Source organism: Myodes glareolus, chromosome 5, assembly GCF_982192425.1.
Source record: "Myodes glareolus chromosome 5, mMyoGla1.1, whole genome shotgun sequence".
NCBI classification, from domain to species: domain Eukaryota; kingdom Metazoa; phylum Chordata; class Mammalia; order Rodentia; family Cricetidae; genus Myodes; species Myodes glareolus.
Window position 1 is genome coordinate 35,796,172 of NC_142030.1, and position 21,992 is coordinate 35,818,163.

Sequence of the window (21,992 nt, forward strand, 5' to 3'; positions counted from 1 at the left end):
GGGTCTGTGGTAGGGGCCACGATGACTCTGCAAGAGGTTGCCCATCTTCTGTGTTGTTGTGACAGCTCAGAGGTGGGAGGATGCCACTTAGGGCCTCAGATCTCATAAGGGTTGGAGCCAGGTCTTCCCTTGTCCTGATCCGTTCCCAGGCAGGGTGGGCATATAAAGTGTTACTCCCAGGAGCAGGTTCCTCCTAACGGGAAGGATCACTCGGGACTTCTGTAGCTTGTAGCTCAAGAACCAGAGCTGTTCAACATGTCACTAGGGGTCACACAGCAGCAAAATGGGGTCAACACGGTGCCCTTGTACCTGTTCCCACTTCTGGACACAGGGTTCCACAGGGAAGAGCTCCACAGGCCAGCACTGAGGCACCTTAGGCTTATCCTCAGGGAGTCCCAGGTACAGGCTGGCTTTGAGTTTCCCTGCCAAGATATACCACCACTCCATCCCTCCCCGTTCAGGGACAAAGCCCCAGGAAGGAGGGTAAGTTCCCTGGGATGGTCACACTGACAGCTGGATGCAGGCCTCTGAGAACAAGGTAGCCAGAAAGGACACCATCAATCCAGAAAGAACTTGTAGAGATGGGCTCCTTGGTTAGCAAAGACACATTCTTGCAAAGGTAGCCACCGCAGCTGAGGCGCTTCCAAAGATGCAGAAAGCACCAGCCCCTCCCTGCAACAGCCCCTGTCAGCCTTCCCCACAACCCCTCTCTTTGTCTCCAGGGATACGGCTTCTGCACATTTCCAGGAATGGGAGGACTCAAGGTCAGCAGAGTCCAGGAAGGAAAGGGGAGGAGAGCCTCAAGTTTCCCAGTTCCGGCTCAGGCTCAGTATCCCCTGCGGTCTGTGCCACACAGGGTTGAGACGGACCCCTACATTCACTCTTGGCTGGCACCCGATCCTCAGTACACCTTCTTTGGGAGATGAGGGCGCCCAGCAGGGATCCTCATAGCAGGCTACAAAAGAAGAAGCAGGCCTGAGGCAGAGGGCAGCGAGAACAATGGGGCACTTCAGCACGTCGAGCCTGGGCACATGTGCTGAGGGCCTCCCAGGAGCTGCCAAGAGCCATAGGAAACCAAAGCAAAGGTTAGGAATTTTCCCAGGCCTTCGAGGCCGACTGCCTGTGCTGTGCCAAGCGGGGAGCTGCCAAGGGAGGAGCGAGCCAGCGACAGCGGCGGCGGGGTGGCAGCGCAGAAGAGAAAGTTCCCGGGCAGGAAGGGTGGGCAGCATGACTTTCAGTTCAAGAGGGAGAGCTGGAAAGTCCCATCACTTCTGCAGGCTGGATCAGGCCACGCCCCACCATCTCAAACCCCTCCACCCCGCCCCGGCCCCCATCCTGGGCTTTAGGAGCAAGCTTAAGGTGTGTGAGGTGGGGCTTGTTTACATTGGTTCTCAGGCATTCTGGACTGGATAATTCATTATTGTTGGAGTGCACATGGGCCCTGTGCATCCCAGGACACTCACCGGCCCATGATGTTCTCATGTTCTCATGTTCTCTCTCTCTCTCTCTCTCTCTCTCTCTCTCTCTCTCTCTCTCTCTCTCTCTCTCTCTCTTTCCCCACCCCCCTTTCTCTGACTCTGTCTCTGTCTGTCTGTCCCTCTCTCTGACCCCATCCCCACCCAGGCTCCCCAACACTAGGATTACAAGTGTATTTGACCATGCCTGACTTTTTGTGGGTGCAGATGATCCAGACTCAGGCTCTTGAGCTTGCACAGACAAGTGCTTTGCCAGCGAGCCACTTCCCTTGCCCTTGTCATGAATTTTTCAGACACTCAATTTATGGAGTTGCTCTTATTCGCACCCTATTACCCTCTCCTTTTCTCCTCCCTCATCCCAGGCTGCTGCTTCCTCCTCCTCCTCTCCTCCTCCTCCTCCTCCTCTTCCTAGTCTCGCTTCTACTTTCAGGTGCTTTTTGCTTTTAAGCCCAGATTCTACGAATGAGAATCCACAGGAGGTACTTGTTTTTCTGAGTGTGACTGACTTCCCTTAATGTGATGATCTCTAGTTCTATTAATTTTCCTGCAAATGCCATTATTTCGATTCTTCAATAACTGAATATATATTTTACACACATATATATCATATATAAATATATATACTATTCATATACCATGCTCTTCATCCATTTATTTGCTGAGAGATCCACTCTAACGCCACACTTCGACTGCTGCAAACAGCCTGGGAAGCAGGATGTGTTGGTATCTCCGTTTGCTGGTGCAGATCCCTTTCAGTATACTCCCTGAGTTTAGAGCTGGGTCATATGGTAATTGCATATTTTGTTTTAGTTTTAGGGTTTAACTATTTTTATTTAGTTTTTCTACATTTTATGCTAATTAAATATAAACAACAAAATTCTGTTGTACCCCGTAAATATACACAAAATATTCTCTGCTATATAAAAAGTTAAAAGTTTTTAAATTATAATAAAAGTGTTACGTGTATGGTTGTTTTGTCTGTATGTTTGACTGTGTACCATGTGTGTGCCTAGTGTCCAAGGAGGCCAGAAGAGGGCATTGGGTGCCCTGGACTTGGAGTTACAAACAGTTGTGAGCCACCACTTAAGTGCTGGGAATTTAACAGAGGTCTTCTCGAAGAACAGCCAGTGCCCTTAACCATGGAGCCATCTCTCCAGCTGTTTGTTTTCCTGTTTTTTCTGTTATTTTTCTTTTCTTTCTTTTTTCTTTTTCTTTTTTTTCTTTTCTTTTTTTTTTTTTTGTTGTTGTTGTTTTGAGACAGGGTTTCTCTGTAGCTTTGAACCCTGTCCTGGAACTAGCTCTTGTAGACCAGGCTGGCCTTTTTCTTAAACAAGGTTACTCTGTATATCCCTAGCTATCCTGGAACTGTCTCTGTAGATCATGCTGGACCAATGCTGAGATTAAAGACATTCACCACAACTTGTTGGGGGAGGCCACTTGTTCATTCCCAGCTGCTCAGACTGAAAATAATTACACTGAAATCTGTATTAATTGTAATATTGTTTGGCCAATAGCTTAGGCATATTGCTAGCTAGCTCTTACACCTAGAATTAACCCATTTCCATTATTTTATATTTTCCCGTGAGGCTCGTGGCCTGCCGGCAAGGTTATACCTCTCAGCTTGTGTCTTTCCCCTCGGGTAGCTCAATGGCATCTCACTGACTCCACCTTCTTTCTCAGTTTTCCCCACCTAGCTCTATTCTGCCCTGCTATAGGCCCAATGCAGTTTCTTTATTAATTAATGGTAATAAAACATATTCATAGCATACAGAGGGGAATCCCACACCAACCACTGCCTGAATACCCTGTTTATTTTTAAGACAGGGTCTCCATATAGCTCAAGCTAGTTGATCTTGGCTTCAAACTTCTGATCCTCCTATTTCCTGCCTCCCAAGCACTGGGATTACAGGCATGCATCACCAGGATTGGCTCTTGTAGTATTTAGTATTTGGGGGATCATCTAGATTGATGTCCATTTTGCACTAGCCTGTATTCTCACCAACCGTGCATCTTGAGAATTCTGTCCCTCGCTCCCACCTCCAAATCTGAACCAGCATTCCTATGTTTCATTTTGTTTTGTTTTGACGCAGGGTCTCTGGTAGCCCAGGCTAGGTTCAAACTCAGTTTGTAGCTGAGGTTGACCTTGAACTACTGAACTTCCTGCCTTGCCTCCTGCCTCTACCTACCAAGTGCCAGGATTATATGTAAGTTTCACCACACACCGCTTTTCCTTTCTTTTCTTTCTTTTTTTCTTTCTATGACTTTTTTGAGGTTCTTAAGTATTCTAGGTGCTGGCCTAGAACTCGCTATGTAGCAGAAGGTGCCCTTGAACTTCGGATCTTCCTGCCTCTATCTCCCGAGGGCTGGAATTACTGGCGTGCGCTGCCATTCCTGGTTTTATGTGGTGCTGGTACTGAACTCACTTAGAACTCCATGCGTGCTAGGAAGTGCTCTCCCAACTTTTCTACATCCTTCCTTTGTGTGTGTTTGCATGTGTTCATATGTGTGCATGTGTGTTGACATACACTTGTGCATTTCATGTGTGTGGAGGCCTAAGGTCAACATCAAGAGTCTTCCTCAATTGCTCAATTCAAGGGTCTTTCCTTGACTTCCTACGCGTCTATTAGACCAGATTAGTTGGGCAGCAAGTTCCAGAAATCCTCTGCCTCCCCAGAGCTGGATTTCAGGTGCGCACAGCTGTGTCTGGCTTTTTACGTGGGTCCTGGGGAACCAAATTCAGTTCACCATGCTTATGTGGCAAGTATTTTACCAACAACCCCCAAGCCCCTGCTTTTTTTTTCTTTTTCCAATCTTGCTATGTAGCCAGGCTGCCCAGACACTTGAAATCTTCCTTCCTCAGTTCCCCAAGTACTGGGATTATAGGCATGTACCATCAAGCCTTCCACGATTTCATTTATTTATTTAAAGTTTCATTTTTTAAAAATAAGCACACTATGCAGGGGCCAGAAAACAGTGGCCAATGGGTCCTATTTTTGATTAAATAGAGTTTTATTGGAGCACAGCTAGGTTCACTTATTGACAGATTTTTAGAGACTGCTTTCGTGTTATGACAGAAGGAGCCGTGACAGTCTCCATCCTGACTGGAAAGCCTGGATTCCGGGCAAGCTTCAAGGGGATGTGGCCTGAACATCTGCAGAGCTCAGCCCTGGGGTCCTACAAGGACTCTGAAGGGCATACGCTGGACACATTCCAGCTTCTTAAAATTCTTAATAATTGTTGAACAAATAGCTCAAATTTCCACTCTGCCCTGTGCAGTTAGTGCTATGTAAAATATTTACCACCTGTCCTTTTAGAGAGGAAGCCTGTGGGCCACTTGCTCTCCTTTGCCTCTCTGTGATAGGATACTAATCAAAAGCAATCTGGGTGTTTATTCGGGTGCAATAAGAGAAGGCTCATTTGACTGACAGGTTGCAGCCTTGTATTATAGAATGAATTTGCCTTTCCCGTGAGAAGATGAGAGGAAAGCTATGGGAACTGAGCCTTGAGGAAGCTGCTTCGTGCCCTCTAGCTTCTTATACAGCCCAGGTCCACCTGCCTAGGGATGACCCCGCCCGCAGTGGGCTGGGCCCTCAGATAGCAATTAGCCACAGGCCCATCCAGTCTAGGCAGTGCCTCACTGGAGGTTTCCTATCTCACATTCACAACTCACACTATGCGTGACGCTCCTGGATTGAAGTCAGTCAGTTCTACAAGGTTTGCTGAAACCATCCAAAGCCCCAGCCCCCTTTGTCCCTCAAAGTATTAACTTTCAACTCACTAGGCAATTCTTCTGTCATTGAGCTCTGTGTTTCTGAGTTACACACTTAACATTGCTACTTCTTTGGAAGTACTATTGCCTGTGAGTCAGCTCTTTTCCCCACACCACACAAAGGTAAACACCTGCACACATGCGTACACAGACACACACAGACACACACACACACACACACAGATACACACACACACACACCTTGCCATTCTCCCAATCTTCAGAGTATTTCTAATCATGTAACTGCTACATGCCTTAAGTCTTGAAATAAACTACGAATCATTTTTTTTTCCTCTGCATGCTTTTAGTTTTCCCTGGATTAAAACTTTTTTTCTCCTCCGCTTGGTTTTGTTTTTGTCTAAAAGCTCACCTTCTCAACCACTATTCTCTTAGCACTCACATCAGAGGTCAACTGTGTTCTCAACCAGAACTGCCTTGCAGGTTGCCCTCTGGGCCACGGCATTGCTCCACCATTGCCCTGAGGGCCCTGCCTGCAAGTATGTCTTCTGTGTATCATGTGTGTGTCTTGTACCTGCAGAGGCCAGAAGGCATTAGGTCCCCTGGAACTGGAGTTACAGATGGTTGTGAACTGTCATGTGGATGCTGGGAACTGAACCCAGGTTCTCTGGAAAAGCAGCCACCTCTCTTAAACACTGAGCCATCTCTCAAAAGACGGAAGTCACTATGTAGTTCAAGGCTAGCCTGGAACTCAACATCATTCTGCCTCAGACTCTCAAGTGCTGGCATTATAAGCATTCTCCACGACAGCTAGGTTTTGTTTTCCTGCATTGGTGGATCTCCTGGATCCTCGTGACACTCAATTCTAGGCTGTGCCTTGGAATGACCCAGAGAGTTCTACAATGCTGATGCTCTCGCCCAGACTTGGGGGTCTTCTGAAACTGGTCTGGGGTTGGGCTTAGAGACTGTTATTATACTTTATCGTGATGCTGGGGGTTGACTCTCTGGCAGGCTCAGGACGTACGCTGCCATCAAGATGCACCTTCAACCCACAAGGGACCTTGGCTTTTAAAAGCCACAGATGGTTTCCATGTCCAGGCAAGGTTTGAACCACATTTTAGTAATCTACTGCTAAGAGGTACAAGAGAGACAGCAGCCTAGAAACCTAATACATCTGATTGATTGATTTATTTGTTTGTTTGTTTGATTTTGAAGTAGAGACTTCACACTGTTGCTCAGGCTGACTTTGAACTCTGAGCTCAAGCAAACAATCCTCCCTGTATGGGATGCTAAGTAGATGACCTGGATACAACTTGCTATGTTTGAAAATGCGTCCATTCTGTACTCTTCTGTTGACTGATAGATAATATGCACACAGGATTCTAGGTTGGCAACTATTTTCTGCCAATATTGTTAATATAATTCTCATCACCATGTTTCTAAACCAAGGAATGTTGTTGAAAGGTTCAAGCTCTCTCTCTCTCTCTCTTTCTCTCTCTCTCTCTCTCTCTGTGTGTGTGTGTGTGTGTGTGTCTCCCTCCCTCCTTCCACACATACAATTACAGGCAATTAGGCAACACACATACAGATTATTAGGCAATTCTTTTGTCATTGATCTCTGTAATATATCTGACTTATTTACTTGTTTATGTTTGAGATGGAGGTCATGGGAAGCAGAGAGAGGTCACAAGCAGGGAAGCAGTATCACAGAGGCCCGCTCATCCCAGGGTCCAGAAAGAAGAATCAATAAATCTCTCTCTCTCTCTCTCTCTCTCTCTCTCTCTCTCTCTCTCTCTCTCTCTTTCTCTCCTCAGTGTATATGTGTTGATTTTTTGTTCTGTAAGAATGTAGTTATAACCATCTTGTTCCCAGAGTTCTAAAATTTCGCAGAGGTGAGCTTTGATGTGAGCTTATTTCTATCTTATTGCAGGTTCTTGGTGGGTCCTTTGCATGAAAAACTCAAGACTTTTTATGTCTGGAACACACATACCACACAAACACACACACAGAGGCACACACTGAAACACATCACACATACAGACACACATCACACACAAACATACACATGCAAACACACCACACAGAGACATACGCTGAAACACACCACACATACAAACACACACCACACACAAACATACACATGCAAACACACCACACACACACAAAACCTTCTTCCCTTTAATGCCATCCACGTCATCTGGATGTTGGGCCTGGGACTGATGCTCCACCTCCCTTCTCTCGTTGTTCATCTCGCTGCTCTTTCTGTCTTGTTATTTGCTTGCTTCTGTTATTTATCATCTTACTTATGCGCATGAGTGTTTTGTCTGCTCACACATTTGTGTACCGAATGGATACTGGGTGCCCATGGAGGTCAGAAGGCCTGGAGTTAACGATGTTTGTGAGCCCACATGTGGGTGCTGGGAACCGAACCTGGGTTCTCTGCCCGAGTAGCAAGAGCTCTTACACCACCGAGTGTCATCTCTCGAGATTGTTTCTGTTTCGTTTTTAAAACAGGGTCTCATACAGCTCAGGCTAGCCTGGTACTCACTGTGTAAGTGGCCTTGAAATCCTGATCCTCCTGCATCCACCCCGAGGGCTGGGTTGACAGGCCTGTGCCACCAAACCTGCCTTTACCTGGTACTGGAAATCTAGCCCAGAACTTCCTGTCAGCCAGGCACACACTCTGCCTCTGGGCCGTGTCCCCAGCCCGGTTCTGTTTTGGGTCTTGTTTTTATTTTCCTGTCTAATGGAGGCTTTTCATTTTCAAGTGTTCTCTTTGTTCTCTGAATACCCTGCCAACGCCTTACACCGCCCCACCCCAAAGTAGGCCCTGCCTGGTTTCTTCCGTGCAGCAACTTCTCTGACCTAGGTGGAAACACTGGATAAACTTGCGGGCGGGATTCTCTCCAGATGGAACCCTCCCACTCCCATTTGTCCGTTTTGACTTCCTGCTCATCTTTTTTTGTTCTTTTCAGTACTGAGGATTTAATTAGGGCCTTGTATATGCCAGGCACGTGCTCTGATACCAAGCTGTTCCTTGGTTCAGCTTCCTTCTTCTGTAACAGAGTTTTCTCAGGGTTCATCCTCAGACGTCCAGTCACGTCACGGCTTTCTGAGCTGTTCTGATACAGGAGTCTCCGCTGGGCAGTTCATTGGGAGGCTCTCCCAATGTCACCATCTTCAGGTCTCTTTTGCTGAGATTAGGTAGTTTTCCTGGCAAGCTTTTCTAGCCTGCTGCCCAGAAGGTGAAGGCTGCCTGTCGGGCTTCTAGGAGCCTGGTGGGAGAGCGGGCCATTGTGGTGGGGTGAAGTAAGTGTGAGCCTGGTGGGAGAGCGGGCCTTTGTGGTGGAGTGGGGTAAGTGTTAGTGGGGTGTGTATATTTCTCAGGATCACAAAGGATGTGGCCACACAATGGCCATTAAGTCCTTTCTTCCACCACCACCCCCTCATCTTTAATGGTGCCTAATGGCCCCAGGGCAAAGGGCAGCTTCAGAAAGTAAAATTCCAATACCAACAAGCCACCCAACCAGCAAAGTTCCTGAACATTGCTCTCTGATGACTGCCAGGCATGGCCACTTCTTCCATGTCCCCATCACCTGGTCTGAGATGCCCCCTTTTCTCCCCTAGACCCTAAGATCTCTACCCTAGACCATCCATATCTTACTGACTCCCATTCTTCCTGGGTCCTGGAACTGGAGGGCCTCTGTGATTTTCCTGCTTCCCTGCTTCTCTGCTTCCCATAGCCTCAAGATGTGGCCCAGTTCTTCCTCTGGTATCCAAGCCTCCCTACGAAGGTTTCTACTTTCCTTGCCTCCGTCTGCAGCCCCTTCCGACATCCACAGCCCTAGCCAAACTTCCAGCTCCTCGTCTGACTCACCCTTTAGACACAGCCCTGTAATCAGATCTTTTATAGGTCTTAACCACATCCCTTCTTCTAAGGTTGCCTGTTCTCCTTTGGACCCTTCAGGGAAAATCTGAATGTCCATGGTGTTGCCCATGCCAGTGCCAGTACCTGGCACCCATGATGTATTGAATTGCATGGGGTAGCAAGAGGCCATTGCCACTTGCATCTCTGGAGAGCTTGTTCGGGTAGCTAACTATGAGGGGACGATGCACTGAACCCAGGGAGCCAGCCCTCAGGGGAGTGAGCATGCTCCCCATCCCCAGAGCCTCTACAGTGCATACAAGCAAAGGGTAAAAATGGAGAGGCAGCCTCCCAAGGGTTGAGTATACTAAATGTGACCCCAACTTCTCTGCAGGATCCTTAAGGGGAGACCCTTCCCAGAGAGGAGGCTGTTCTACCCAGTTACCTTCCTTCCCCAGTAAATGCTAGAAAGCCCCTTGTCCAGTAGGCAGGGCCAGGGAGTAGTAGGTACAGCATGTTCTGGTGAGAAAAGATGGGAGAACTGGGTAGTTGCCAGGATAGGGAGCAAAGTGGTTCCAGTGCCCGCCCAGAAAGGGGTGTCACCACTGTTAACTGTAGCGCGGTGTGTGTGTGTGTGTGTGTGTGTGTGTGTGTGTGTGAGAGAGAGAGAGAGAGAGAGAGAACTCCTTAAGTGTGTCACTCAAGGTCACAAACCAGAAACTGCAGATTCAGAGCGATGGTTCTCCAAGCCCCACTCACACTGTGATGTCCCCTGGGATCAGGGGGACAGTGAGAGCCCCACAGCTCACAGGCAGCTGTGTTAGACGGGGTGGGAGGGGGAAACCTCTTGGCCTCGTTCTACCTACCCTGGGGAGGCTTTGGGGAGACAGTGGCATCAGGGGCTCTTTTGAGTGGCTTTGCAGAGCCTGGGGATTAAGACAAGAGCTCCCTTCCCTGGCATTCAATGGTTTCCAGAACCCCAGAGCTGGACAGGGCAGGAGGCAGGGTGGGGCATCCCTAGACATCGGCAGGGCACTGAGACACAGGGCGAGCCTCACAACACTCTCCTATGGCTTCCTTTCCAGGAACTGGTGCCCTTACCAGAAGTCTAGACTGGTCACCTTCGTAGCTGCTTGCAAAACAGAAAAATTCCTGGTCCATTCACAGCAGCCATGTCCACAGGGGGCTCCTGACTGCCAGAGAGCCAAAGTCATGTGAGTGGGGTGGACAGGTCATCTTCCAGGCCCAGTGGGCTGGCCAGAGGTGCTGAGCCCCTGCTTTCTTCCTCAGGTACCGAGTGGCTCAGAAGCCAGTGTACCGCGTCCAACAGAAGGTGCTGGTCTCTGTGGCCTGGAGATGCTGCCCAGGCTTCCAGGGTCCAGACTGCGAGGACTATGGTAAGGCTCCCCCAAGTCCTCCTTAGCCCCCTGTCCCAGAAGTCATGCTGTTCCTCTGACTTCTGGACTCAATATACCATGCTTCTTTCTGCAGATCCCACAGCAAACCCTGAGCCCACGGAGCCAAGTGGTGAACTCCCGGGGACTTGGGACCAGCTTGATGGCTTTGAACTTGGTATGCTGCTTTCCTGGAATAACAGAGCTCATGGGTCTACTTCTTCCTCCTCTGACAGGAAGTACCAGACTTTACCCTTGGAGGAATCAGCATGTGTTTCCTTGTGGTTCTGCACTGTTCTGTGGGAACAGGCTCCCAGGGTCCTCAGCTACTACCTGGGACTGATACCTGTCCCCTTTCCTAACCCCATTTTTCTTGGAAAGATGGCTTTTCCAGGTTCCTTTCCTACCCCTTGATCTACAAAAGCTTCTAGGCACGGAGGAAGCTTTTCCACACTCTTGCACAGTGCCCCCTCTGCCAACCCCAGAACCTGGCCTCAGCCTTAACACAAAAGAGTCACCATTTATGAATTGATTTCAAGGGTGGGATAGGGGTGCATGTCCTTATGTGATCAACTATCTTCTGGTTAGAGCTGCAGGAATGACATTGTGGCTAAGGAAAGAAACGGGTTGACTGATCAGTCATGTTTGCTGTGGGTGTGGGAGAAAAGGTTGATGGCAGAGAGAGCTGCATTTGCCCTTCTGAAGCTAATGGCGTCTAAGCTCCAGCTCCAGGGGGGCCAACAATATTCGCTTGCTCTGAGCCCAAGTCTTTTCTTGACTGTATTCTCTACCCAGGCCTGGCGAGTTCGTCTAATATGTTTTCAGGCCACCCTGTCACAGAGTTCAGTGAGATTAAGGAGCCACAGGGACAACGGGAACACCTGCTTCAAAGTCTCCAGAACGATGCCCAGTTGGCAGAAGATGGCATCCCAGACCCTTGGGAAGCCCTGGCCAGCAACCTCACAGCTGAGATGACAGAAACCAATCAAACAGAATTCGGTGAGTAGCAGCCCACAAGAAGGCCCAGACTACAGAGGCCCTGCTCTCCCTGCCTGGGAAGGGGTGTCTACTGCCACAGACGTGTGATACATGGTATCTATTGCAGAGTTTTCTGGTGGGCTGTCAGAGCAGCCCCTGCAGCCCCTGCAGCCCCTGCAGCCTCATGTCGACGCGTTCCTGCAAGCCCACGTCGGTCCCATCTGGAAGAGCTTCCGTCAGAGCTTGTACAGCCTCTCCCAGGCTATCAGGAACTTGTCTCTCGAGGTGGAGGCCAATCGCCAGGCTGTCAAGACGGTCCAGGAGGACACCGTGACCAGGGCTGACCTCCAGGAGCTTGGTGCCAAGTTTGATGCCAAGGTCCAGGAGAATAACCAGAGAGTGGGCCAGCTGTGGCAGGATATGGAGGAACAGCTGCATGCCCAGCGCCGTTCCCTGCACCATGCCCTCTCCGAGGTCCAAACTGAGATGAGCACCAAGTTGAAGCAGCTTGTCAAGGCTCAGGAACTTCCAGGGGCCAACGGCAGCCTGGTGGTGGCATCTGCAGCAGCAAGGCCAGAGCCAGAGAGCCTGCAGGCCAGGCTGGGCCAGTTGCAGAGAAACATCTCCGCTCTGCATAGGATCATGGACCAGAGGGAGGAAGCACTGCGGGGCACCCTCAAGAACATGGACAGTGTCCTGAACCGGCATGTGGATGAAATCAAGGAGCTGTACTCTGAATCAGATGAGACCTTTGATCAGATCAGCAAGGTAGAACGGCAGGTGGAGGAGCTGCTGGTGAACCACACGGGGCTCCGAGAGCTGCGGGTGATCTTGATGGAAAAGTCCCTGATCATGGAAGAGAACAAAGTGGAGTTGGAGCAGCAGCTATTGGAGCTAAACCTCACGCTGCAGCATCTGCAGATGGGCCATGCAGACCTCATCAAGTATGTCAAAGACTGCAACTGTCAGAGGATCTACTCTGACGTGGACGTCATCCGGGAGAGCCAAAGGGACACCATGCGCACCCTGGAAGAGACCCAAGCGAGCCCGGACGAGCAGCACCAGCTGGACGATTCTTCGTTACAGTCGTTGCAAAGCACTGTGGATGCCATGTCCTCAGCGATGGACGAGCACAAAGGAGAGAGCGAGCGGGCACGGGCTGAGAGGGCCAGGATGCGAAGCCAGCTGCGGGCACTGGACCACGCTGTGGAAGCGCTGAAGACTGTGGCAAACCAGACCCGCAGAGAGATGCACCAGCTGCATAGTTCCTTTGCAGCCCTTTTGGAGGATGCACTGCGGCATCAGGCGGTGCTGACCGCCCTCTTTGGGGAAGAGATGATGGAGGAGATGTCGGAGGAGGCACCTCGCCCTCTGCCCCTGAATTATGACCAGATACGCCTCATCCTGCAAGATGCCGCCAGTGGGCTGCAGGAACAGGCATTTGGCTGGGATGCCTTGGCCTCTCGAGTGAAGGCCTTGGAGCAGGCCGTGGAGCAGCACCCACACTTGGCAGAACAACTGGAACCCAGCCACGATTCTGGGAGGGAGGAGGAAGCCACGGCTTTGGCGAACCTGGAGCAGGATATTCAACGTCTAAACTCTGATGTCAAGCAGGTTGGGCGGTGCTGTGAGGCCTCCTGGGCTGCCTCCCTCAATGGCTCCCTTGAAGACCTACACAGCATGGTTTCTGACACCCGGCACAGCCTGAGACAGCACCAGCAGCTCTTCCACGGCCTTTTCCAGAACTTCCAAGAGCTGGTGGCAAACAACATTAGCCTAGACCTAGGTAAGCTGCATGCCATGTTGAGTAAGAAAGATAAGAAGCAGCAGAAGGGCCTAGGAGCCTCCCGGAAGAGGGAGAAGAAGCAAGTGGTGATGTCTGCAGATGTACACGCCAAAGGAATGGAGAAAGGTGTTCTGGACTCAGAGCTCTGGGAAGCAGGTGAGTGCCGAGCCGGAGACTGACTGTGTGAATCTAGGACACAGTTATCTGCCTACACAGCTGCTCCATTCTCCTGGGGGAGGCGGAGGAGGCACAGGGTGAAAGAAGGCAGGATGATGGTTGGTTACCGCTACTCAGGGGGCTACCTTCCCCTTCTCTTCAGAGCTATGAGTCTCTTTGTTCATTTGAGACAGGATTTCTCTGTGTAGACCTGACTGCTCTGGAACTTGTTGTAGACTAGGCTGGGCTCAAACTCACAGAGATCCACCTGCCTCTGCCTCCTGAGTGCTGGGATCAAAGGTGTGAGCCACCACACCAAGTGGCCACGAGCCTCTTTAGCTCATGTACTCCCTGGAGTACAGGGAGGTGTAAGTCTCAAAAAATCAGTCATAGTTCCGGAGCCCATTGAGTTGGCAGAGGCCCTAGCAATGAGCAGAGTAGGGTGTCTCAACTCTTCACCCTCACCCCAGTCCTTGTCTTTCATAAATTCATCCCTGTACTCTAGGGAGGGTGGATTGGGGCAGGGATCATCTATAATGGCAGCACCTCCAAAAGAGGTGAATACAGAAAACGGCCTTATGCTCAGAAGGAGGGGACATTTTTTGTTTGTTTGTTTGTTTGAGACAGGGTTTCTCTGTAGCTTTGGAGCCTGTCCTGGAACTCCCTCTGTAGATAAGATTGGCCTCAAACTCACAGACATCTGCCTGCCTCTGCCTTCCGAGTGCTGGGAAACGCAGTAGGCAGTGGGAATATCCTGAGGCATCTCTCTTGGGCCTCGTCGCGGTGACTCAGCCTTAGCTGCTCAACCAGGCATTCTTTATCAGCACATCTTACTTGAAACTGAGGCTCCAGCCCAGGAAATGACCTCATCCAAGCAGCGAGCAGCCCTGAGAGGCGGGCTTTCAGGTGCAGGAAGCGCACAGAAGACCCCTGAGGGGCCGCCTACACCGCAGAGTTGTCACAACACCTGAGGGCTTCCTTTCCCCAGCGCAGGCGGGAACCTGGGCATTTCCCCGGCAATCGCCAGCATTTCCAGAGAGCCGCTGCACTTGCACTAACTCCTCCATCTCTCTTTCGCTTGTGAGCGGTACAAGCCCCAACATGCCGATGACTTTCACCACTTGCTTGATAAGCTTAGGAGTCTGTTTACTCCGGCAGTATTTTTTCTTTAACTTCGGAGAATATTTTTCCCCTTTAAAAGCCCTATTATTGCAAGAAGGCCATAGAGCTTGCATTTGTGCCCTACAGGCACAAACCCTCAGTTTGCACAGCCCTTCCATCTTCTGAAGCCCACTGACTCTCCCGCTACGGGGGACTCCTCTATGTAGGCAAGTTGAAAGAAGAACCAGGAGCTCCACCTGCTGGATGCTTCAGGGACTGAAACACCAGCCCTCAACAGTCCCTGCGGCACAAACAGGAAGGGTATGCATAAACAATTCCCCTAAAGTCTTCCACACATAGAGAGAAGCAAAATCTTGTCATTCCTAAGGCTATTTCTGAATTTGGAGGCAAAGAGACGGATTATAGTCTGAGACTTCAGTCACTAACTGTTTTGCCAATTTCTTTTACGTCTCGGTTCTGTTTTATGAGAAATGAAAGGGCTTACACGGAGGTTGAGGGAGGAACTCCCAAGAGGACCCTGCTAGGGTGGTCTCACTTCCTGGACTCCAGTAAGGTAATTCCCTTTGTCCCATCCGCTGGCCATCAGTTCCTTTGAACTTCCTAAACAGGAGGGGTAGCAGGCACCCTTCCTCTTGCACAAGGCAAGGGGTTACCCTGCCTCTAATTTCAGCAGGATTGCCCTTTTGCAAGTGAGAAAGACAGAAGAGCACCCCAAATCGAGAGGGCCCAAGCTCTGCTCTCTGCTTGTGTGGTCTGGATCATCAAACTGTCCCTTTAAAACTTCACTTTCCCCATATGCCACGCTAGGGCTCTGTGCAGCATTTTTGAAATCATTAAAGCGATTAATCAGGGATTGAGAGATCGCTCAGCAGTTAAGGGAACTGACTGCCCCTCCAGAGGACCTGGGCTCAATTCCCAGCACCTACACAGCAGCTGACAACAATCTATAACTTCAGTTCCAGGGGACCTGGTAACCTTTTCTGGCCTCTGTGGACACCACCCATGCACATGGTACACAGACATGAATACAAACAAAATGCCCGTACATATAAAAACAATAATAATTGGGCTGGAGAGATTGCTCGGAGGTTAAGAGCTCTGGTTGTTCTTCCAGAGGTCCTGAGTTCAATTCCCAGTAACTATAAGGTAGCTCATAACCATCTGTAATGAGATCTGGTGCCCTCTTCTGGTGTGCAGGCATATATGCACGCAGAACACTATATACATAATAAATCTTTAAAAAATAAAATAATTGCAAACAATTTAGATGAATAGCCAGATGGGGTCCCCCTTGCTCAGGAAAAGGTCTTACTCTGTAGCTCAGATTGACTTAATCAAGATTTTACTGCCTCAGTCTCCTATGTTAGAATTACAGGTGTGGACTACAAGTTAGAATTACAGGTGTGGACTATCATGTTAGAATTACAGGTGTGGACTATCATGTTAGAATTACAGGTGTGGACTACCACGCCTGGCTTGAAGGGGTTTCTCCTTCCTTTTTCTTTATGCTCTTGTGCCCTCATCCCATAAGAACCTCCATTCCTGCTCCCGACTATCTCCCAATGTTAATGTTATTTTGACAATAATACTCTCTTCCACAGATATCTCAAGGTTCCCAGCAGGTATGTGCTAGAGGTATGACTTAGTAATAGAGCACTTGTCTAGCATGTGTGAGGCCCTGTGTTCCATCCCTGGCCTGATTTGGAACAAAGGAAGGATCCTTGGCAGGTAGCACACACCTGGGAGTTGGATACCCCTGTTTCTAGCACAGCCCACCAAGCTGTGAGCCTTGGGTAGCCAAAGACACCTCTCTAGAGAGTTGAAAGGATGGGATCAAAGGAGAAAGTGCTTTTTTTTTTTTTTTTAATCAGCTGGTTTCCCCTTCTCTTCCACTCTGAAATCACATTGTCTGGGACAGACACCTTCGGGAATGTTGAAGGTGTCTAGAGATAGTGTCCTGCTTATAGTGCAATTAAGGTGAAGAAGGCAGAGTTTGCGAAGGAACGGGTAACTCACTGAGTGTTTTCCTTTCTCAGGCTCCCCTGTGGCCTTCTATGCCAGTTCTTCAGAGGCAGCAACCGCCCTGCAGATGGTGAAGTTTAGCACCACATCCATCAATGTGGGCAGCAGCTACTTCCCCGAACACGGTTACTTCAGAGCCCCCCAACGTGGTGTCTACTTCTTTGCAGTGAGCATTACATTTGGCCCAGGCCCAGGCATGGGGCAGCTGGTGTTTGAAGGTCATCACCGGGTTCCAGTCTACAGCACAGAACAGAGGGGTGGGGGCACAGCTACTAGTTTTGCTATGGCAGAGATGCAAAAGGGCGAGAGAGTGTGGTTTGAGTTGATCCAAGGGTCAGTAACAAAGGGGAGCCAACCACACACTACATTTGGAGGCTTCCTGGTGTTCAAGACCTGAACCCTGGGTTCAGCTTGTTTGCATCAGATATGGTAAACTCGCCTGCTGTCCATAGACTGGAGAACATGTAGTGGCCTAGCTCTTCCCTGGATACCTGCAAAGATCCTGCCGTAGGCAGCATGTACTTTCTTTTGGATACACAGGCTGGAGGAGGCCAAGAATGCTGCTCCCTGGACTATGCCTGGAGCGGGAGCTGGGCTTCTCACGCCTTCTCCCAATGGCATGGCTTGTCTTGGCTCTAAGCCATTCCCTCAATTCCGCAACTTTGTTTTATTGGTATTTTTCTCCTTGCGTGGTTGGAAATTTCTGTACAATATTTAAATCTTTTCCTCTTCCCTGTGTCAGAAAGTCATTGTTTCACAGAAAGAATGTTTACAGGGAAGGTGACAGGCCAGGCGTAGCTCATTGTGTTTGGCTCTGGATTCTTTTTTTTAATACCTCAAAAAAACTTTAAGGAAAAAAGGGATTTTTTTCTTTCTGAAATTGGAAACAAGTCTCCAATGACTACAGGAAAGCTAGTTAAAACCAGCCTTTCTAGCCGCAGAAGGAAGCTAATGGTTGCTTCAACCAACTGTGGGAAATGAATTTAGTTATCTCTTGGCTGGGAATGCAGCTTGCCCTGGATCCAGTCCCCAGCACTGTATAAAATAGGCACGGTGGTACACACCTGTGATCTCAGCACATGGAGGAGGCAGGAGCATCAGAAGCTCAGGGCCAGCTTCAGTTTTGTGACAGTTCAAGGCTAGCCTGGGATAGAAGAGACCCTCTCTCGAAACAACAAAAGGAGTAAGAAGTGTTCCCACACACACACACACACACAGCGTTTCTCAGTAGCTTTGGAACCAGTCCTGGAACTCGCTCTGTAGACCATACTAACCTTGAACTCACAGAGACACATGTGCCACCACCACCAGGCTTTTTTTTTTCCTTTCAAGTCACCCGTTGTCTTTTATTTGTGTATTTAATTTTAATTTCATGTCTTTTCCTCCTTGCTTCACTCTGTAGAGGCCAAGAGACATCAACCAAGGACAACACTTGGTATGGCCTTTGCCCCTTTCATTCTTCCACAGTCCACAGCCTCCCCAGCATCTCTAAGGAGGAAGGAGGGAAACTAACCTCCCCTGGTTAACAGACCAATTTTGGAATAAAGAGATGCCCTCCAAAGTGCACTGCCTGCTTACTGCTGGAAAGGGAAACATTTGGTGAAGCACTTGGGGTATGGGACAAAATGAAACTAGGGCAACACTGACTCATCATTCTAGGCATACTTGACTATTAACACTCAGTTTATTCTACATCTGTCTAGAGGCCTCCTCACTAGGTAGTGACAGTCATTGGACAGGACAGCACAGGATGGCAGTTTTTTCTGCAGCACCCATATGTGGTTTACAAGCCTCTAGAACCCTACAGCAGGCTCAAGAAAGCAGCCACACAGCCATCAGAAAATAGGGCAGGCTTCCAGTAGAGCTCAGTGTGATTTTGAACATCCTCTTCTCCGCATTAAATGGGATTTGACTTGGTAATAGGTCGCCAGCTCTTCTCATTGCTTGCTGCAATCAATTCAAGTAACTGATCCTCAGAATTAACTTACTGCTAAGCTTTGTGCTGAGGTATCAGTGTTAGATTAATTCACGCTACTCTGTTGCTGATGGTTTGACCATGGGCTAAACCGCGATTCTAAACACGAACCCATCTGTATTAAGATGGTTACGCTAACAGCTCTCATCTAGCGTTCCCAAACTGTGTGATCTTGGCCAGATCTCTGAATCTCACTCCCCTCAGTGCAGCTCTCGGGATATCGAGGACTATTCTAAGCCAGGGCATGTGTTGTTGGGCCACCACACACCAAAGCCTGGGGTGCCGTGTGTGGTAGGTCACCCCTGTGCTGAGCAGACCAGGCAGTCTTGTGCCCCACGTTGCTGTCACTGGCCAGTCCCTTTGGAGGACTAAATTGGGATATTAGGGCAATGCAGTCTCAACCCTGAAGACTTCCATTCTGAGTTTCTGGCATATGATACACAGTGTGAATCAGTCTCTCCCCCATCCCCCCGACCCAGGAAGGTAACCAGACACAGTGGGTCATCCTCCACCACCACTGTAGGAGGCAGCTGCTGGAGCGAGGAAAAATGACGGCTCTCTTCAGCATGGGTGCTTACTGTGCACTGAAACGTAGATTACATTGGACAAAGCCTTAACATCAAGTTTAAGCCACATTTTCTGTTTAGACAGTTCTATGATTAGGACCCCAAATCAGTAAAAAAATTTATGTATGTGTGAACACAAACGCTCTTGTGTAAGTGGGTGTGATGTATGTGTTCATGTGGGTGTGTACATGTGTGTGGATACTCATAGAGGCCAGAGGTTGACAGTGGGTATTCTTAAGTCACTCCACGTTTTTATTTCTTTTTTGATTTTTTGAGACAAGGTTTCTCTGTGTATCTCCGGCTGTCCTGGAACTCACTCTATAGACCAGGCTGGCCTCGAACTCAGAGATCCCCTTGTCTCAGCCTCCCTAAGTGCTGGGATTAAAGGTGTGATTTTTGAGGCAGGGTCTCTAACTGAACCTGGAGATCATTAATTTGGCTAGGTCGCCTGGTCAATGGACTCCTGCCTGTATTCCCACCCCCGGGGCTAGGATCACAGATACACAATGTACCCGGCTTTTACATAGGTGCTTTGGGAAGCCAAATTTAGGTCCTCATGCTTGCAAGGCAGGCACTTTACCAATTGGGCCATCTTCCCAGCAGCAGGTCAGTAAGAACTACAAAATTCTTTTGATGGTGTCTCATCTGTTTGAGACAGCTGATGCTGGGTGTGAACTTTCCCAGTGCTCTGCAGGGAGACTTGGGACTGACTCGGGGCAGCTTACACCACCTGAAGCCCCTGGAACAGCTATGAAAGAGCACCAGGCTGCACCAAGATGGCTTAGTGATTCTTTGAAGATAGCAACATGGAATCCTAACCCCAAATATTAGCATTGCTAGAGAGCCTCAAGCTTAAACTGCCCCAAACAGCTGGAAGTTCTGGAGCAGAACTATGCAGCCAGCCCTAAGCCCAATACTGGACAGCTGCTGGCCCTCTGGAGGCAAAGACCTTTTATAGTCAATAGCACTGCATCATAATAATGATGGCATCAGAGAATCACCTTGCAGCCGGGAGGTGGCAGTGCACGCCTTTAATCCCAGCACTCGGGAGGCAGAGGCAGACGGGTCTTTGTGAGTTCAAGGCCAGTCAAGTCTACAAGAGCTAGTTCCAGGACAGGCTCCAAAGCTACAGAGAAACCCTGTCCTAAAAAACAAACAAACAAACAAACAAACAAATAAAAGCAAGAAAAAAGAAAAGCAACTACCTATTCACAAGTACTATGTAGTTAGTACAAAGCACCCCCTTAATGTACTCAATACAAACAGAAGGGCAACTTTACAGAAACAAGCTATCATGATGTTCTCTGTTAGTTTTGTTAGCCAAAGAGGGACTCTCAGTGGGAACACGCCTAAGGTTTGCCTATAAGCAAGTCTGTGGTGATCTTCTAGGAGGGCCCAGCTCACTGGAGGCAATGCCACCCTGGAAATGTTGTGGATAGTATTAAAACAAACAGGCTGAACTAGCCATGAGGAGCAAGCCAGCAAGCTGTACTTCTCCATGATTTCTGCTTCAGTTCCTGCCTTCAGGCTCCTGTTCTGACTTCTTTCAGTGATGGTCTATGATATAAGTGTAAGCTAAATAAACTCCTTCTTCCCCAAGTTACTTTGGTCTCAATACTTTATCACAGCCGCAGAAACCCTAACACACAGAAAGCAAGTGGCTGGCACTGACACTAACGACGTGAGATGCACGGGTGGCACATGCAGATGTGCCAACACTCAGGAGACAGAGCACAGGGACTGCCAAACTCAAAATCAGTTTGAAACCACAGAGCAAGATCAGGTCCACCTCCCTAAAAAAAGAAAAAGTACTATAAAACATGTTTTATCTAGTAGAAGTACAGGAGACCCAAGGGCTGAACACATTATACTATCCAGAGAATATAGCACACATCAGAAAAACTTTATGAGGACTTTATGAGAACTGGCAGAATCTGAATGAAGCCTGCAGGTCATGGTATTATTGACTGTTGTGACGGCGTCAAATCAACTTTCCTGATGTTGACCACTGCACATAATTGGTTAACAGAATGTTCCTGGAGACTTTAGAGGGCATAAGCGCATTAACTTCTTTCAAACAGCTCCGAGAAAGCACAAGTAGGCTATTGATTTCCCAACGCAACCCCATACAGCAGTTATGCAAAATGTTAAGTTAATGAGACTGCATGAAGAGTAAATGGGATTCTGTGTAGTATCTTTGCAAGTTTCTGCAGATGAAAACTTAAAATTGTTAAATCTGGCAGTTGAAAGAAAAAAAAAACCAGTATATTGGTTAAAACCAGAGGGTAGAATGGAACATACAACAAATAAGCCATTTACATACATACATGTGGAAGATGTATTTCTCTCATAGGCATTCTAGTTGGCTTTGTGGTGCACTTTTAGTCCTAGGTACTTGTAAAGCTGAGGACTTCAGCTTGAGGCCAGGCCAGGCACCACAGAGACCCCATTTCAAATGACAAAATAAGGGAGGTGCTGGGGAGTTAACTTGTCAACTGTTAAAGAGAAGTACAGCCTTTGCGGAGGACACACTGACACTGAAGCTCATAGCTACCTGTAAGTTCCAGTTCCAAAGGATCTATCGCCTCCTAGACTTTCTGAACACATACTCACACACACACACACACACACACACACACACACACAGAGAGAGAGAGAGAGAGAGAGAGAGAGAGAGAGAGAGAGAGAGAGATCTTAAAAAATTATTTACCTGCACATATGTCTGTATAGCACAAGTGTGCAGTGCTACAGAGGTCAGAAGAGGGTGTGAGATCCCAGCAAGTGGTTACAGATGGTTGTGATTGGCTCTGTGTCTGCTGCTTAGAGGTTATGGTCCTCACTGGCCCGAAGCTCACTAAGTAGAGGAGGGGTGCTAGCCAGGAAGCCCTGGGTATCTGTCTTTTGCCACATCAGGCCCCACACTACC

The 21,992-nt window shown here is 48.8% G+C and overlaps 1 protein-coding gene across 4 annotated transcripts in view; it reads left to right on the forward strand.

Annotated features, from left to right (window-relative positions):
- The window catches only part of Mmrn2 (multimerin 2), a 29,059-nt gene that overhangs the window by 2,390 nt on the left and 4,677 nt on the right, over positions 1–21,992 (forward strand). Inside the window, exons 2-8 of one of the 4 annotated variants that reach the window (XM_085687855.2) lie at positions 10,153–10,281; positions 10,358–10,464; positions 10,559–10,639; positions 11,257–11,460; positions 11,567–13,381; positions 16,540–16,691; positions 17,928–18,086. In XM_085687855.2, coding sequence (XP_085543981.1) covers positions 10,153–10,281; positions 10,358–10,464; positions 10,559–10,639; positions 11,257–11,460; positions 11,567–13,381; positions 16,540–16,691; positions 17,928–18,017 — 2,578 coding nt within the window. In that variant the 3' untranslated portion in view covers positions 18,018–18,086. Of the gene's footprint in view, positions 1–10,152; positions 10,282–10,357; positions 10,465–10,558; positions 10,640–11,256; positions 11,461–11,566; positions 13,382–16,539; positions 18,087–21,992 lie in introns of those variants that run through there. The other 3 variants (XM_085687856.2, XM_048420954.3, XM_048420953.3) reach the window with 3 other exon arrangements.